This window comes from Bombina bombina, chromosome 1, assembly GCF_027579735.1.
Source record: "Bombina bombina isolate aBomBom1 chromosome 1, aBomBom1.pri, whole genome shotgun sequence".
NCBI classification, from domain to species: domain Eukaryota; kingdom Metazoa; phylum Chordata; class Amphibia; order Anura; family Bombinatoridae; genus Bombina; species Bombina bombina.
The window spans coordinates 1,442,627,547-1,442,647,225 of NC_069499.1; the positions used below are offsets into that span (position 1 = coordinate 1,442,627,547).

The 19,679-nt window shown below is 35.9% G+C and overlaps 1 protein-coding gene across 1 annotated transcript in view; it reads right to left on the reverse strand.

The window, feature by feature from the left end:
* The window catches only part of LOC128666041 (vomeronasal type-2 receptor 26-like), a 134,706-nt gene that overhangs the window by 29,270 nt on the left and 85,757 nt on the right, over positions 1-19,679 (reverse strand). Inside the window, exon 5 of the mRNA XM_053720410.1 lies at positions 9,938-10,061. Coding sequence (XP_053576385.1) covers positions 9,938-10,061 — 124 coding nt within the window. The remainder of the gene's footprint in view (positions 1-9,937; positions 10,062-19,679) is intronic.

The window sequence follows — 19,679 nt, forward strand, 5'->3', positions numbered from 1 at the left end:
AGAAAACATTGAGCTCACGCACGTGACGTTACCTAGGAGTAAGCACTGTTTGGCTAAAATGCAAGTCTGTCAAAAGAACTAAAAAAAATGGGGCAGTTGGCAGAGGCTTAGATACAAGGTAATCACAGAGGTAAAAAGTGTATTATTATAACTGTGTTGGTTATGCAAAACTGGGGAATAGGTAATAAATGGATTATCTATCTTTTTAAACAACAAAAATACTGGTGTTAACTGTCCCTTTAAGGTTAGTATTCTAGTCACAGGTGAATTATTTTACCTGTAGCATTGAACATTTACATTCATTTTAACAAAAAGTAATGTAAATGTTTAACTAAATTTCAGTACTTGTTTCTTTTTAAACAAAATGAATACCGAATAGTGCAACCAACAAATATTTGTGGATGTGAATATCACCGAAAATGATTTGGCTGCACAAGTCTAGAAATTATGATGAGAAGAGGATGCACAAAAATAGTTACCATTAAAAATAAAATGGCCAAACAGCCAGGATATGCCCTGTGAAGACGCCAAAAAGTATTGTCCTAAAATCCTGTAAGAAGGTATTTAAAAAGTGCTTTATAACAGATTGAAATGCTGCTCTCAAATTCTTTCAATGTAAAATATTGGTGGAGTTTACACAATGTGAAGCTACTTGAAAATGAATGGTTTTCTTGGACTGAGGGCCCGCTTCCAATATTTCCATTAATCTCTTACAATATCATAAAAACTTAATTGGTCAGGCCATTCATTTCTTTTTAAATCAATTACAACTGAAGTTGATAACTGTCAAAACATTTGTTCTAAATATCTCCATAATGACACAGTAACCAGCCAATAATTTCTGATGATTACCAAAATGAAAATGGACTAATAAGTTAATGGAGTCTGTGTATGTGTTTTGCAATTGGATAGAGTGGTGAACTTTCTGACAGGTTAAACAAACTGATTGACATTTATACGAAGGCATCAGGAATATAGTGGGCATGTTTGGTCAGTACAGTTTTTTAAACTATTAGGCCTAGCCTAGATTACATGTGGGGCGTACTGCACTTAAACTAACAAATTTGTGCTCACAGGTTAGCACTGGTATTACATGTTGAAAGTAAAAAGATTCAAGCGCACTAACTGAAGGACTATTGCAACCTTGCTAACTCCCGTTCCCGATATCCTTGTCTATTTATTGCTCATGCTATATTTAAACTGTGCTAGACCAACTGCGCTAAAGCTGAAGATACATTAGGAATATACAAATTTCTATGTTCCTCACTAAGAAGAAAGTATTTATACATATATAAATACACTGGTTTTCAAATCTGTCCTCAGGCCTCCCTAACAGTCCACATTTTGTAGATATCTGAACTGGAGCACAGATGAAATAATCAGCTGATTAGGAAACCTGGTCATTTTACCTGCTCTCATCCAAGGTTATCCAGAAAACCTGAACTGTTGGGGAAGCCCGAGGATAGGTTTGAAAACCAGTGATCTACAGATGTAAGCCTTTATGAATATATATAGAGATAGAGAGAGATAGATAGAAAGAGAGAGAGAGGATAGATAGATAGATAGATAGATTATAGATAGATAGATGGAAAATGGAAGGGTTAGTTACTGCATCTGGCCAAATGGGACAAGCACAGGTACCTTGTCAAGGTCCTTTCCAAAACCTGGGTCCCTAAAACAGACACACAATGCAAACTCTCAATCCAACAAACTGGGAACAAGTGAAGGGTGCACAGGCATATGTAATCATCCTAGACATATACAAAACACGGAAGGGGACTGCACTCTCAGACTGGATTGGGTACACATCCCATGACCTTGCAACATGCTCAGTCCTGGGTGCTCACTGGCAATCACAGGAAGCTGTGCTGTCCCCAGAGTCACAGGCAGTTAACCCCAGACAGGCCTGGGTGCAAGGCCCATAGGGAAAATAACAACAAAAAAAATACAACACACAGAGGAAGTCCAGCACTCACTTACAAGCACTCAGCTAAGATTAAAAGCAAAAACCGAAGAGTTAGTTACCGCATCTGGCCAAATGGGACCAGCCCAGGCACCTCGTCAAGGTCTCTTCCAAAACCTGGGTTCCTAATACAGCCATACAAAGCAAGCTCTCAATCCAACAAACTGGGAACAAGTGAAGGCTGTACAGGCTTATGTTATCTATATAAATATATATATTTTTATATATATATATATATATATATATATATATATATATTTATATTTATCTATTTAAAAATAAAAAGAACATTTTCTTCTATATGAAGAATAATGGAATGTAAAAAAGTCATAACTATAATTTGGCCAGATTACGAGTTTTGCGGTAAGAGGGGTGCGCGGCTAACTTGCACGATATTCTCACCGCTCACTTCCCTACAGCGCTGGTATTAAAGGTTTTCCTAAACCCGGCGTTATTAGTCAAGAAGTGAGCATAGAGCAAAATTGAGCTCCATACCGCACTCCAATACCAGCGCTGCTTAAGTCAGCGGTGAGCTGGTTGTACGTGCTTGTGCACGATTTCCCCATAGACATCAATGGGGACAGCCGGCTGAGAAAAAGTCTTACACCTGCCAAAAAGCAACGTAAATCTCAGTAACGCAGCCCCATTGATTCCTATGGGGAAACACATTTTTTTTTTTAAATTCTTTTTATTAAAGAAGCACAGGTACAACGAATCAAGTGCATACAATGACATGCATAATTACAACGACAATGTAGGTAATATTATGGAGTGAGCATAACATGTTGGATATCAGTATATTGTTGCTATCAAACACATTGAGGTCATAGCCATATTCTAATATGAATTGGTCTCTGTAGGCAGAGTTAAAGTAAAATTAGTTGATCTTTATCCCATATTGCACCCGCATCACCTATTTTTAAATATTATTAACATAAACCATAACTAACAGCATAACACATAACACACACATAAACTAAACAAAACAAAAACAAGACAAATCCCCCATAGGTTCAGTAGGTATGTAAACATCTGCCTCAATAGGAAGAAAATAAGAAAAAATTGGATTGAAGTAGACCCCATCCAGAAATGTATGAGAAATATCAATGAATTTACTGATCAATTATACTGTCAGGCAGCGATCATTTAATAAACATCTGTCTAGGGACTGACTGTGTAAATGACTCTATGTGAGTTCAAAGCGGGGGCTTACATGTATGTTGAGACCTCAGTGCGCAGATACAAATTAGTTCTCAAAAACACATCTAATAAAAGCAGTGTCAGCCATGATCGTAATGTGATTTACCGGAATATAGAGTTAAGCAGGGTGTCACTAACAAGCAGTATCTCACTATCTGACACATCAAGCACACAGCACAGGGGCAGAGATATAAGACACATACCACTAGAGAGGTTATTACTGGTCCTGCCCTGCATATTGTCGGCATCAAGATGGCTGCCGTAAATAAGATAGACCCATAAATGTGGCAGTCATGTGAATGGCTCTACTGCTATAGAATGTATTAGGGAAGGCAGGCCATGCCCCTGTACTTACTGGATAGCCGAGAAAAGCATTAATGTCTGAATATGTTGGGGAAGTATTAACTGAGGGAAAAGTATTAAGCTGTAAACAGTAAAGCTAAAAGGTCTCTACAAAGTGTACAGTCATCGTAATTGCCAAAAGAGAATGCACAACAGTTCACTCCAGAAAAAGCATTTCTATGACAATACAATGTGATGGGGATGTAGAAAAAATCCCGTTACCCACTAGTTCAACCACTTGCCGATTCCATGGGAAGAGTGAGCAGTCACTTAGTATATGCTCTATGATGTGCATGATAACAGGCTGGTACGTAGCCTCAACCCCCAAAATAGATATCTATGCAGGACATGCTGTTTAAAGAGAGGAGGCATAGTCAAGTCCTATATGGAATACAATTAAAATAATAACATTAAGGTTAACCTTAGAACACATGTACTATAACAACTTATACTAAAGTCAGATCTGCTGATTGCCATGTATAATGACACAGTCATGCCAATAGCTTGCTCGGCACGTACAGTTTACAGCCTATTCAATGAGCACCAATGTTCCAGAGTGCCGACAAGCATAGGGAAAGCAGTAAGCTCTGCTATGCTAGGAACCTAACAAATCAGCCAACGCCTTGCCTGGATCGCGGTGTAGAGTCAGCTCGCGGTAACGGCAAGAGTCCCTTTGCACTGTGGAAGCGTCGCGGCCCACCCATTCTCAGTAAAGTGAGACTCTTGTCTTTTATGTCAAAGCTATGCAGCCAATGGAGTGTCAGAGAGCGTTCTTTTTCAGGGGTACAGTCCGGCTGCCTCCCCACGGCGCTGTAAAGTGGTTTGTCATGGGGCTGTCATCCAGCTGAGCGGGTGTGTTGGAGAGGCGGAATGGAGCCATGCCCTGGTCTGGGATAAACTGGTCACACTCCGGTCCCGCAGCCTCCCCAGGAGTGCAATAGTGTGAGACACACAGAGGTTGGGGAACCTCCCTAGCAGATACAAGGGTGACAGTTGGCAATGCGGGAGGTTTCTGAGCAGTCCGGATCGCCTCGCAGAGTGCAAGGTAGGACCTCATAAGGTTATCCAGTAGCGGTGAGAATATGGTGGTTAGTTCTTTAAGTAAGGAATCCATCTTAGGCCGGTTATTATCCTCTGGTTCCATTTCTCTGTGGCAATAGGCCTGCAATTCAATATACACAAAGTTCCTCTCCACTTCTACAATGTTTGTTCTATGGAGTGCTAAGCCAAAATGGCGTTCCACATGGAATCCCAAGTTGCGGGTACTGCGACCGGGGGCTAGGGCAGAAGGTGCGCCCTTCACAATCAAAGAGATGACTGACGATGACCAAAACAGGGTCCCCCAGCAAGACAGACAATGTGGGTAACTAGATGGTTGCTGTATAGCAGATAAAAAGTCACTTTTGAGGCTTACATGTGTGGAGCTCTTGTTTCTTGCTTCCATCCAGTAACACCGCCCACCGGAAGTCATCTGGGGAAACACATTTTATGTTTAAACCTAACACCCTAACATGAACCCCGAGTCTAAACACCCCTAATCTTACACTTATTAACCCCTAATCTGCTGCTCCGGACATCACCGCCACTATAATAAACATATTAACCCCCAAACCGTCGCACTCCTGCATCGCAAAAACTAGTTAAATATTTTTAACCCCCAATCTGCTGCCCCTAACATCGTAGCCACCTACCTGCATTTATTAACCCCTAATCTGCCACCCCCAACGTCGCCGCCACTATACTATATTTATTAACCCCTAAATCTAAGTCTAACCCTAAAACCCCTTAACTTAAATATAATTAAATTAAATCTAAATCAAACCTATTATTAATAACTAAATAATTCCTATTTAAAACTAAATACTTACCTGTGAAATATACCCTAAGCTAGCTACAATATAACTAATAGCTACATTGTAGCTAGCTTAGGATTTATTTTTATTTTACAGGCAAGTTTGTATTTATTTTAACTAGGTAGAATAGTTACTAAATAGTTATTAACTATTTAATAACTACCTAGCTAAAATAAATACAAATTTACCTGTAAAATAAAACCTAACCTGCCTTACAATAAAACCTAACCTAACCCTACAATTAAATGAATTCCCTAAATTGAATACAATTAACTAAATTCAATACAATTGGCTAAATTACAAAAAAAACAAACACTAAATTACAGAAAATAAAAAAACAAATTACAAGATCTTATAGCCCTATCAACAAAAAAAAGCCCACCCAAAATAAAAAAACCCTAGCCTAAACTAAACTACCAATAGCCCTTAAAGGGCCCCAAAGAAATCAGCTCTTTTACCTGTCAATAAAAATACAAACAACCACCCCAACAGTAAAACCCCCACCCACACAACCAAGCCCCCAAATAAAACCCTAACTAAAAAAAACCTAAGCTCCCCATTGCCCTGAAAAAGGGCATTTGGATGGGCATTGCCCTTAAAAGGGCATTTAGCTCTATTGCAGCCTAAACCCCTAATCTAAAAATCCTAACACTAACCCCCGAAGATCCACTTACAGTTTTGAAGAGCCGACATCCATCCTCAACGAAGCCGGGAGAAGTCTTCATCCAAGCGGCAAGATGTCCTCAACGAAGCCGTCAGAAGTGGTCCTCCAGATGGGCAGACGTCTTCACCCAGACAGCATCTTCTATCTTCATCCTTCCAATGTGGAACCGCTCCATCTTCAAGACATCCGGCGTGGAGCATCCTCTTCAATCGACGGCTTCTTCTTCAATGAAGGTTCCTTTGAATGGTGTCATCCAAGATGGCGTCCCTTAGATTCTGATTGGCTGATAGAATTCTATCAGCCAATTGGAATTAAGGATTGAGCTCGCATTCTATTGGCTGTTCCAATCAGCCAATAGAATGCAAGCTCAAGCCTATTGGCTGATTGCATCAGCCAATAGGATTTTTTCAACCTTAATTCCGATTGGCTGATAGAATTCAATCAGCCAATTGGAATCTAAGGGATGCCATCTTGGATGACGTCATTTAAAGGAACCTTCATTGTAGAAGAAGCCGTCGATTGAAGAGGATGCTCCGCGCCGGATGTCTTGAAGATGGAGCCGCTCCGCGTCGGAAGGATGAAGATAGAAGATGCCGTCTGTGTGAAGACCTCTACCTGTCTGGAGGATGACTTCTTCCGGCTTCGTTAAGAATGGATGTTGGCTCTTCAAAACTGTAAGTGGATCTTCAGGGGTTAGTGTTAGGATTTTTAAGGGTGTATTGGGTGGGTTTTATTTTTAGATTAGGGGTTTGGGCTGCAATAGAGCTAAATGCCCTATTAAGGGCAATGCCCATCCAAATGCCCTTTTCATGGCAATGGGGAGCATAGGTTTTTTTAGTTAGGGTTTTATTTGGGGGGTTGGTTGTGTAGGTGGTGGGTTTTACTGTTGGGGGGCTGTTTGTAATTTTTTGACAGGTAAAAGAGCTAATTTTTTGGGGGCAATGCCCCGCAAAAGGCCCTTTTAAGGGCTATTGGTAGTTTAGTTTAGGCTAGGGTTTTTTTATTTCGGGGGGGCTTTTTTATTTTGATAGGGCTATTAGATTAGGTGTAAATTAGTTTAAAGATCTTGTAATTTGTTTTTTATTTTCTGTAATTTAGTGTTTCCCTTTTTTTTTTGTAATTTAGCAAATTGTATTGAATTTAGTTAATTGTATTTTATTTAGCGAATTTATGTAATTGTGGGGTTAGGTTAGGTGTTAGTGTAAGACAGGTTAGGTTTTATTTTACAGGTCAATTTGTATTTATTTTAGCTAGGTAGTTATTAAATAGTTAATAACTATTTAGTAACTATTCTACCTAGTTAAAATAAATACAAACTTGCCTGTAAAATAAAAATAAGCCCTAAGCTATCTACAATGTAACTATTAGATATATTGTAGCTAGCTTAGGGTTTATTTTACAGGTAAGCAGTTTTAAATAGGAATTATTTAGGTAATGATAGTAATTTTTATTTAGATTTATTTTAATTATATTTAAATTAGGGGGTGTTAGGGTTAGACTTAGATTTAGGGGCTAATAAATTTAGTATAGTGGTGGCGACATTGGGGGTGGCAGATTAGGGTCAATAAATGTAGGTAGGTGGTGGCGATGTTAGGGACAGCAGATTAAGGGTTAATAATATTTAACTAGTGTTTGCGAGGCGGGAGTATGGCGGTTTATGGGTTAATATGTTTATTCTAGTGGCGGCGATGTCAGGAGCAGGAGATTAGGGGTTAATCATTTTATTTTAGTGTTTACGATGCGGGAGCGCCTCGGTTTAGGGGTAAATAGGTAGTTTATGGGTGTTTAGTGTACTTTTTAGCACTTTAGTTAGGAGTTTTATGCTACAGCTTTGTAGTGTAAAACTCATAACTACTGACTTTAGAATGCGGTATGAATCTTGACGGGATAGGGTGTACCGCTCACTTTTGGCCTCCCAGGAAGAGCTTGTATTACCGGCGCTATAGAAGTCCCATTGAACTGGGACTATACGCAATTTGCGTAAGTTGATTTGCGGTAAGGCCAAAAAAGTGTGCGGTGCCCCTTAATCTGCAAGACTCGTAATACCAGCGGTAGTGAAAAAGCAGTGTTATAACCTGATAACGCTGCTTTTTCTCTATAACGCAAAACTCATAATCTAGCCGTTTGAGTTTAGTGCTGTAGATCTAAAACACAGTGTCGGGTTAGCATGCAAATGATAAGTGTTTTTTTAATTTTGAAAGTATGCTCCATTGAAGTATATGGGTAGAAGAAGTTAACATGGTCATGATATCCAAAGTGCTGAAGTTAGTGTGCATTGGGTTTATCTTGTGTGCAAACAATTTTCTTTCAACTTGTAAACCACACACTAACCCACCCATTTTAAAAGCATGAGCGAAAAAGTATCTAGTCCTATGTATGTATGTGTATATATACATATGTAGGACTAGATTACAAGTGGTGCTCTAAATAATTGTTTTTGCTCATGCGCAAACACCACTTAACATTGGAGCCCTTACCAGTCAAACACCTTGACAACTTTTAACCATTTTAAAACCTTTTTATCAAAATAAATGTTATATTTTAACAAAAATGTTTATATATGAGTGTAATATATTTTTTTAATATGTTTTCCATAAATTTCAACTTGTAATATCAGCACTATTAACCATGGTTGTGATATTCATTGAAAGTAATAAGTGCGCTAGTGTGATGTTGGCCATTCTAAATGTTCTTTGGCAAAGCTGATTCACTGTGGACTTGGAATATTAAAGGGACAGTCTAGTCAAAATTAAACTTTCATGATTCAGTTAGGGCATGCAATTTTAAACAACTTTCCAATTTACTTCTATTATCAAATTTGCTCTATTCTTTAGATATCCTTTGTTGAAGAAATAGCAATGCACATGTGTGAGCCAATCACACAAGGCCTCTAGGTGCAGCAACCAATCAGTAGCTACTGAGCATATCTAGATATGCTTTTCAGCAAGTGATATCAAGAGAATGAAGCAAATTAGATATTAGAAGTAAATTAGAATGTTGTTTAAAATTACATGCTCTTTCTAAATCAGGAAAGAAAAAAATTGGCTTTCATGTCCCTTTAAGTTGTGTGCTAATTTTCAGTGTGGCCCATTGATACTGCTTTAAATATTGATAATGAAAACCTTGATTTGCGATTTGGTGAGATTTTTAACTAAAATCAAGAAGCGCACTGGGAGAAATTAACTTCTATAAGAAGAAAGTGGCTGCAACTTATCTTGTCTTCTGCATATACATTTGTGAATATCTAGAAGCCCACTATTGATAGACTATACCATAGTGATTTATATAATTTTAATGATAAAATATTAATTTATACATCTAAAATAATGGTGGTGGTCATTTCAGAGTGTATTGCACATGACAGTATTGTACTTTATCAACACCCTTTGGTTGTTAAATTCAATTGATTTATTTTGTTGTCAATATTTGTTATCTGGAGGTTTGATTTTACTGAAGTCAATGTTGTCCATGCATCAAATGAGTGACATTTTAAATCCAATATTTTCCCAATATAAAAATGTTGTTTTCAATTTATATGTGGTGGCTCCGATGTTGAAAAGGGCTTATCTGTAGCCTAAAACCAGCCCACAAACATGATCTGGAAGATTGGAATCGACCCCTTAGTTTAAAAATACAATAAAAACTCTGGTGATTGTTAATAGTAATCTAAACTAGGAGACTATGGGGACACTTGGATAAAGAAATGTCCATAATCCACAAAAGAAATGTATGTAATAATTATTATTATTGTTATTATTATTGTTATTATTTTAGTGTCTTGCATTATCTTTGCCTCTAAAATGTTTTTTTTTTCCAGATATTATTAGTTAATTCATATTCTTGTTTTCTGTAATGCAAATACATGATAAAATATTTATATTCATTTTGAAAAATTATCTTTTTGATCTCACGTACTTGTTTGGTTTGAAATTTCACCCACGGGGCAAGGGATACAGTCATAGCAACATGAAGGCTGTCCCTCTCTTGGTGACTTTCTTTTTCCAGGAAGACAACTTTCACTACAGTTTGAATATGGAGTCTACAAATAAGCAAATAATAGTGTATAGTTTAACACATCACAATAATTTAAAACTAAAAATATATAGAGATTAGCATGTTATCTGCTGCAAAGAAGAATAAAGAAACCAAATTTGTCAGTGAAATAAGAGTGAATATATATATATATATATATATATATATATATATACATATACACATACATACACACACACACACACACACACACACACACATATATATATATATATATATATATATATATATATATATATATATACTGTATAGTATTACCAATACACTTTGGACCAGATTGCACTAGAAGTAATCTTTTTGCGCATATCAGGTTGCACTGGTATTATGGAGTGAAAGTAAAAAGTTATGGAAATAAAATCCTAACACGCGAACTCATATACTCATATGCGCTAACCCGACATTAGATATGAATATTTCATATTCCAATGTTCTGCACATAACAGAATATGTTCTATTTATTCAAAAATTATTTTTATATATATATATATATGATTTTTTGGTAATATATATATATATATATATATATATATATATACCTTATATATGATATATGATGATAATATATAGGTATAGATATATACAGATATATATAGGACTGTCTATTAAGAAATACATAGAACATATTCTGCTATGTGCTGACCCTTGGAATGTCAAATATTTACAGTAAATACATAGTTAAAAATTTATTAAAAATGAATATTACATAAACATGTTTTTACATGTTTTCATCTACTTAACTGTAAAGGGCTCCAATGCACTTATACCTATCTCAGGTGTTAGAAAAAAAAAAGTCAGGCAAAGGACTTTAACATTAACATATTTGTATATGTATGTATATAATGTCTATAAATATGTATATATGTATTTATGTGTTTATATGTGTATATATGTCTGTAAATACATATAAACACATATTTATACATAGATACACATTTATAGACATATCTATATACATACATATACAAATATGTCATTGTTAAAGTCCTTTGCCTGCCTTTTTTTTCTAACACCTGAGATCTCATATCTTTGAGCCCTTATTAGATGGTATTATTATGAGTGTAACTATACTTTGTAATGTATTTTGATGTGTTTTGTGCATCTTTTTAATTTCTGTAAACAGCTCTGTAATCACAGTAATGATTCAGATTGTGCTCATTATCGCGCTTAACTTGTATTATCTGCGCAATTTAACCTGTATGCAAGCAATCGCAAAAACCTGAGCACAATTGTTTTAGCGCCACCTGTAATCTAGCCCTTTGTAGATAATATTATTTGGAAACCTCAACTAATTATTAAGTTCAGGTGTTCCAGCCACACTCATTGCTAACAGGTTCATACAATGCAGCACATAGCCTTAAAATATTCATAGACAAACATTGACAGTACAATGGGTCATACCACAGAGCTCATTGACTTTAAATGTGGCACTTTCATAGGATGCCAAATATGCCACTAGTCAGTTTGTGAAATTGCTGCCCTGCTAAATCTACCCTGGTCAACTGTATGTGCTATTACTGTGAAGTGCAATCATCAAGCAACAACAATAGCCAAGTCATGAAATGGTAGACAAAAAAAAAAAAACACAGTACAGGACAGCTGAGTGCTTAGGCACTTAGCACATATAAATCAGCTATCATCTGCTGTATCACTCACCAAAGAGTTCCAAAGTGCCTGTAAAAGCAACATCAGCATAAGAACCCTATGTCAAGAGCTTCATGAAATGGGTTTCCATGGCTAAGCAGTTGTACACAGGATTCACAAGATTCACATAAACATGTGTAAAGCCAGTTGTTGGCTGGAGTGGTTACCACTGGCTCTCTGAAACAGGGGAAATGTGTTCTCTGGACTGATGAATTATGCTTCACTATCTGCCAGTCTGATGGAAGAATCTAGGTTGAAGTCAGCAGAACGCTACTTCCTGAAATGCTAAAATCTTGTGGAAAGCTTTCTCAGAACTGTGGCTGCTGTTATAAACAAAAAGGGGGCCAAATCCAAATTAATGACCATGGTTTTGGAATGAAATGTCCAACAAGATTATATAGATGTGATAGTCAGATGATGTTCGTGAACCTTTGGTCATATGGAGTACATTAAATCTTAAAATAAAAAAATATATCCATGACATTTAGGTCCCTTTTGAACTGATTTTATTCAAATGTTTAAGGGTTTGTAGCATTTGAACAGTTACATTTCAAATTTTAAATCTGTAATTCAGTGCACTTCAAATTGAGGTGTTTAAATATTCAGTGTAAAAGGAACACAATCCCTTTTTACACTTTTGCTGCCACGTGTGGATGATGACTATCCTTTCTCTGTATATTTAACTGTTTAAAAAAATAAATAAATAACTTAAAGGGACAGTGTACTGTAAAATTGTTTTACTTAATATATTTCCAATGACTTGTAAAAACCAAGTGTAGAGTATAACATGTATGAGAAAATGCTTCTCTAGGTTTATTTGTGTATATTAAATAGCTGACGTTGTTTTTGGAAACCACGACTCATTAAAATTGGTTAAAGTGAAAGTAAAGTTAGTCCCTTTAGAACACATCAATTTATTCTATTACCTTAATATATTAAGATCGCAAAGTTTATTTTATTACATTTTTTAATTATTGCAAGTTTTACTAAATATGTATTTTCCAACCGTTAGCATGCAAACTCCTCCCATCCTTTACTTCCTATTTTTCTGTGTGGTGACGTATAGAGCGGTCCCACCCGCTCTATACGTATCTCAAAAGCGTGTTCACAAAGAAAGTTTGTATTGCGCATGCGCTAATCGGGTATGTCTCTGTCAACCGCGCATGCACTTCTCGCCGAATCCGGTCTCCAACGTGTTTATGCCCAGAGAAATTGAATGCACATGCACGAAATGGGAGCACGCTCCTGATATAATAGTGTCGGAAAAGAATGTGCATGCGCAGAATAAGAAGTAGGAGGATACCATAGTTTGACGGCCGCCTAACGGCCAGATTTTCAATTGGCTGTTTATAAAATGTGACCAGGATAGAAAAAAAAAAAGACAATTACGGGTTGAATTAGGAGAGTCTAAAAAATCTATTAATTACGGCGATAACTTTGATTACAGATAACTTTTTAAAAAAACGATGAATGAAAGTCATATTATTTTTGGACAAAAACTGTTACTGAAGATTGCAAACCAGATAAGTTTACTTTCACTTTAATCTTGCAGGTAAAATCAGATCTCATTAATGTATCACTTTCTGTAAAAACACACACATGCTTCCTTATCTTATATCTGTCTGTATACCAAAGCTCAATATTTAGGCCCTGATATTCAAAACCCTTTTGCTCAGGTGAGATATTTAAAAATGATCCTCCAGCACTGCAAGATCTCTTGTGATATTTTCGAAAGGCAGATTTTGCTTTAGTTCTCCAAGGGACGTTCCCTGCATTTCTGTATGAGAAGGAGAGACAAGTCCAGTGCAATATAGCACTGCATGACATGAGAGTTCTGCTGCATTTAGACTTTGTGCTTTCTATTTTATATAACTTTACACTTCTTATAAATGTTATTACATTTAAGCTTTGCACTTTCTGTTTTTTATTCAGCAGTGTATTTAGGATTGTGATTTTACAAATTCTGATTATGCTTTAACAACAATTTCACATGAGGAGAGACGATAACTGGAGAACCCCTGGGGCTAATATAAAGGGTCAGTTTGCATCAATTCAAAATTAAACTGAAATATTTTCTCTACAATTTAACTTGAGTATGTATTTTTTTTCTGTTAGTTAAAATATGTTAATTGTGAATTTTGAGCAAACCTGACCTGCATACAGCTGGCGAGATAAATCAGTGACATCAGCTTGTTTTAAATGCTTGTGAGATGCATATCCTGGGAACTTCCCTGTTCTGCCCGGAGAACTGCCCTGTCCCTCCCACTTTCTGAAGCTGTAATGTAATTTGTAAACAGAAATATACAAAGTATGATCCTGTTATTAAAGAAACACAGAAACTTTCAAAGCATAATTAAATTGTTTAAAATGACTACAATTGTATTAAAATATAAATGAGTGGAGACCTTTCCACTGAAATTAGAATTACAAAGGAAAAGCATACACTCAGACTGCACTCCTAGGTCAAGTTGCAAGTTGGTTGCAAATAATAATCACTTAGTTGCTGATCCAAGGTTGGAATGCGGGGATAGGAATAGACACTAAATTAAAATATAACTTTTATTGGGTTTAATAATTAAAATAGGAAAAATCATTAAAACCACACTTAAGTACCGATTGTAGTTTGTAGAAATATAATAACCGATTATTAGTTCACTTAAGCAGTTATGCCTGCTAGCGTGCAAGCCTAATGTACCTATCTATCGTAGTACATAACATATAAATTACAAGTAGTAGTGATAGGTTGGCTTGACACTCTATGAGTAAGTAATAACCGATTTTTGGTTCAATTAAGCAGTTATGCCTGTTTGCGTGCAAGCCTAATGTACCTATCTATCGTGGTACATAACATATAAAATGCAAGTAGTAGTGATAGGTTGGCTTGACACTCTATATGAGTAAGTGTGTGAGAGAGTTAAGTGAAAAGTAAGTCCACTTTTATTTAGGCAGGTAGTTGGACCATGACTGATTGAATGTTGTCATAGATGAGCTAGATAGACTAACATTGTGATAGCACACAATATTGTAACTCGATGTGCGTAAACTTCTCCTAGATATTCGTGTGATAAACCTCAATATTGGAAAGGTAAATATAACAAAAGGAGAGAGGTTGTGCTAAAATTATGGTTAGAAGCTTGCCACGTATTTATCTTAGCATTGTAACATTCACAGGTTCACTTGTTATATTATATCCGGCTTTGTGTTACGGTTAATACACCATGTATTAATTGGCCGGTATGCCTAAATATTATGTTAACCCAAAAGAGTTGTAAATAGTACGGTTAATGCTCTTTGTATTATTTAGCCGGTATGCATTTATGTTCTATTGACCCAAAGGGTTGTAAATAATATAAGGCAAGTGAGGTGCCAATTGGATGTTTGTAGCGTGGGCTCTATTAGAGCTGAATGGATATTAGTCATGCAGCGTCTAAGCAATTGAAGTATTAGTCAGGTGTGAGTTGCATAGGCTCAGTATTGTTTAGCCGGTATGCATATAAATACTAATGACCTAAATAGTTGTAAATACTACGAGGCAAGTGAGGTGCCGGTCAAATGTTTGTAGCGTGGGCTCTAATTGAGCTAAGTAAATGTTAGCCGTGCGGCGTCTAAGCAAGTAAGGTATCAGTCAGGTGTGAGTAGCGTAGACTCAGTTAGAACTGAATGGATATTAATCGTGCAGCGTCTAGGTCAAGCACCTCCTCACACACTTAGTTCTCATATAGAATATTCAATATAGTGATGGTAATAACGTTCTGGAATAGAGTCCCATACATTCACTCTCAAACACACTTATAAATTAGTACAGGATAACTCGAATAACTGAAAAAATTATTCCATGATAAGTATTATTAAAGGAGATTATTACTCCATCTAGTGACTACAGTAAAAGTTCGGTAGCTTAAGGCTAATCTAAAACACAGGAGCTCCTAGGACTCCTCACCAATGCCCTAACGTCCCTAACATGTTTCGCCACTTAGCGTGGCTTTTTCAAAGGTGAACGCGCCGCTCAGTAGTCGGCTATTTAAGGCTGCTTAGAATCACACCCCCAATAGGCGTGCATACACCTTCTGACCTATCAGTGACGATTGAGATGTGTGTGTCATAATGAGGAGGGGATTAGCAGGATAGTCTCTGAAGTGGTTAACTGTTTGATGGCTGGATACGGTCAAAAAGACACATTTATTGACTATCAAACTTATAGCAAACGTTTGTATTGCATTTTTATGAACAGTTAGAATGAATAAAAAATAATAGGATTTAAGGTTAGATAAACAATTGAGATATCGTGACGTTAGTATTTGCAAAAGGCACATAACATTGTATATACCTTTTGCCATTTAAACGTGTGTTGAGTTGGAATCTCTAGCCTATTGAATAATACTTTTTTAAGTAAGATCAGTATCAGTACATTGCGGTCCTATGTGTATATACATTTACTAGCTTCATAAATCTGGAACCTCCTAATACATGATCAAGAGAGAAACGGATATAGTTGGATATGCAACATTCTTATGTACATCTCTGAAACACTTAATTACGGTTCTCTTTATTATAATATTTAAAGTCCTGACATTAACAGTGAGGGTTGATAAAGGGGATGTGATGTTTGTGTGATGATATTTTGTAAGAATAAACAAAATTGACCATTCGTGAGAAGTTTACTATGTAGGGTCATTTTATATTGTGAACAGTGTCAGTGTTGCCTAATAGTATCTATAATAGTGTGGCTCTAAAAAGATTGTTGCTTAGAGGTAAAGCTTATATAAGTGAATATTATAGTGAATACTGTCTCACCTTGTTGTGGAATTTGCAAAAATTGCGATATTATTTGCGTTAAGCATAGTGTGCATTATTGAAGAAAATGAAGAATTTTGAAAGTGATGTAAATTAGTAAATTAATACAAATATAGAGATAACATAAAGTTGTGCTGAGTGTTAAGATAGGGAAAAGGAAGGTTGTGATCTATAATTTACTAGAACTGATAAGTTAATTATATGAAATACCTTGAAACATGAACATTAATTTTTATTCAATAAAAATATTTAATAATGTGTTTTACTGTATATTTACTGTAAACATTTTACATTCCAGCGCTATTTATATAGGGTGAAAATATTCTTTGTGTTTTTAAAATGATATTCCTATTTATATAAAATATTGAAAAAATATTAATAATAAATATTAATAATTGTTATTGTTACTGTAAAATATACATACAGTATATATTTAAATGGTTTTTTAGAATGTTTAAAAACATCCCTAATAATTATTAATCATTATTATTAATATTTCAATATTTTATATATTTTAATATTTACATAACACATTTTAGCTTAAACTTCATGTGTGCCAACCCGACACTGTGTTAGACCTAGAGCGTGAAACCCAAAGGACATTACGCATATTTTACAATACAATGTTCTTCCCATAGAAAAAAAAATTCTTTATATATATATATATATATATATATATATTTATATATATATTTATAGTTATATTTATATTATGATGATAATGTAAAGTATCTATCTATAGTTATATATTAATGTGAATATATATATATATATATATATATATATATATATATATATATATATATATATAGTGGCAGATTAGCATGCAAGCAATAAGTTCATTGAAGTCAAGGTGGAGAGTAAGTTAACAAGGTTGCAATACCTTAAGTCCTTTAGTTAAATGCGTGCTGGGTTTGGCTTGCACGCAAAATGTTTACTTTCAATTTGCAATATGAGCGCTAACCCTTACTTCTGCTGTTGTTAGCGCTCGATCGAAAGCACTACACTTGTAATCTAGCCCTCAGTCAGGTAAAACTGATATTTGGAGACAAATTAAAGGGAAGAAAAATGTAGGGTAAACTGTCCCTTGAAATATGTTCTCACAACCAGTAAGCCCTCACCTTCAGCAGTAACATATTTATAGTTTACAATTACAAACTTTTACAGTAAGCGTCATAACATGACCTATATAGTACATACAAATATGTTAATTATGAACATCTCCTGACACAAAATCTATACATTGTAAATATCATTAATCTGTTATTGAACAAATTTATCTTACATAGAATTTACAGATACATTTACAATATTTATATACATTTTTTTACAGCTTAAAGGGATATGAAACCCACAATTATTCTTTAATGATTCCGATAGAGCATACATTTGTAAACAACTTTTAAATTTACTTATATTTTTCAATTTTGCCTTCTTCTCTTGGTATACTTTCTTGAAGAAGCAGCAATGCATTACTGGGAGCTAGCTGAACACATTGGTAAGCCAATCACAAGAGGCCTATATATTCCCAGCTCCTGAGCCTACATAGGTATGCTTTTCAACAAAGAATATAAAGAGTACAAAGCAAATTCTATAAAATAATTAAATTGGAATGTTGTTTAAAATTGTATGCTCTATCTGAAACATTAAAGAAAATGTGGAAGTTTCATGTCCCTTTAATGTGTATTTAATACAATATTTATATATCTATAAATATATTTATATATACAGTTGTGCTCATAAGTTTACATACGCTGGCAGAATTTATGATTTCTTGACCATTTTTCAGAGAATATGAATGATAACACAAAAACTTTTCTTTCACTAATGGTTAGTGTTTGGCTGAAGCCATTTTTTATCAATCAACTGTGTTTACTCTTTTTAAATCATAATGACAACAGAAACTACCCAAATGACCCTTATCAAACATTTACATACCCTGGTGATTTTGGCCTGATAACATGCACACAAGTTGACACAAAGGAGTTTGAATGGCTATTAAAGGTAACCATCCTCACCTGTGATCTGTTTTCTTGTAATTAGTGTGTGTATAAAAGGTCAATGAGTTTCTGGACTCCTGACAGACCCTTGCATCTTTCATCCAGTGCTGCACTGACGATTCTGGATTCTGAGTCATGGGGAAAGCAAATGAATTGTCAAAGGATCTGCGGGAAAAGGTAGTTGAACTGTATAAAACAGTAAAGGGATATAAAAAGATATCCAAGGAATTGAGAAAGCAAATCAGCAGTGTTCAAACTCTAATAAAGAAGTGGAAAATGAGGGGTTCTGTTAAAACCAAACCACGGTTAGGTAGACCAGCTAACATTTCAGCCACAACTGCCAGGAAAATTGTTTGGGATGCAAAGAAAACCCCACAAATAACTTCAGGTGAAATACAGTACTCTCTAAAAAACATGTGGTGTGGCTGTTTCAAGATGCACAATAAGGAGGCACTTGAAGAAAGATGGGCTGCATGGTTGAGTCGCCAGAAGAAAGCCATTACTACGCAAATGCCACAAAGTATCCCGCTTACAATACGCCAAACAGCACAGAGACAAGCCTCAAACCTTCTGGCACAAAGTCATTTGGAGTGATGAGACCAAAATTGAGCTTTTTGGCCACAACCATAAACGCTACATTTGGAGAGGAGTCAACAAGGCCTATGATGAAAGGTACACCATTCCTACTGTGAAACACGGAGGTGGATCGCTGATGTTTTGGGGATGTGTGAGCTACAGAGGCACAGGAAATTTGGTCAGAATTGATGGCAAGATGAATGCAGTATGTTATCAAACTGTGATATACCTTTAAGGTATATCCCTCCCACTCCTCAATTTCCTTTAAAAGGAGCTTCCTTACTCTCACTCAGTGCCTGAATATTGAAGACACATAGCCTCTGCTAGAGGTTGTGTAATCTGAGACTCCAGGTCTTACTTGTTTGTAGTGGTACAACCGCTATTCCTCTTACCAACATTTCCCTGTCATTCTAAACTACTTACAGGGTTTTCCTATTTGTTACTCTTTGAGGTACTCAGCACTTACCACAGGACTTCAGGAGATCCAGTCTTAGAAACAAACTCGGATCATCTGGAAGGAGACGCTGCCGTGCAGCACCGGAAGTGAGTCACACACTCTCTCACAGAAACTGCAGCTGACAGCGTACAAGACC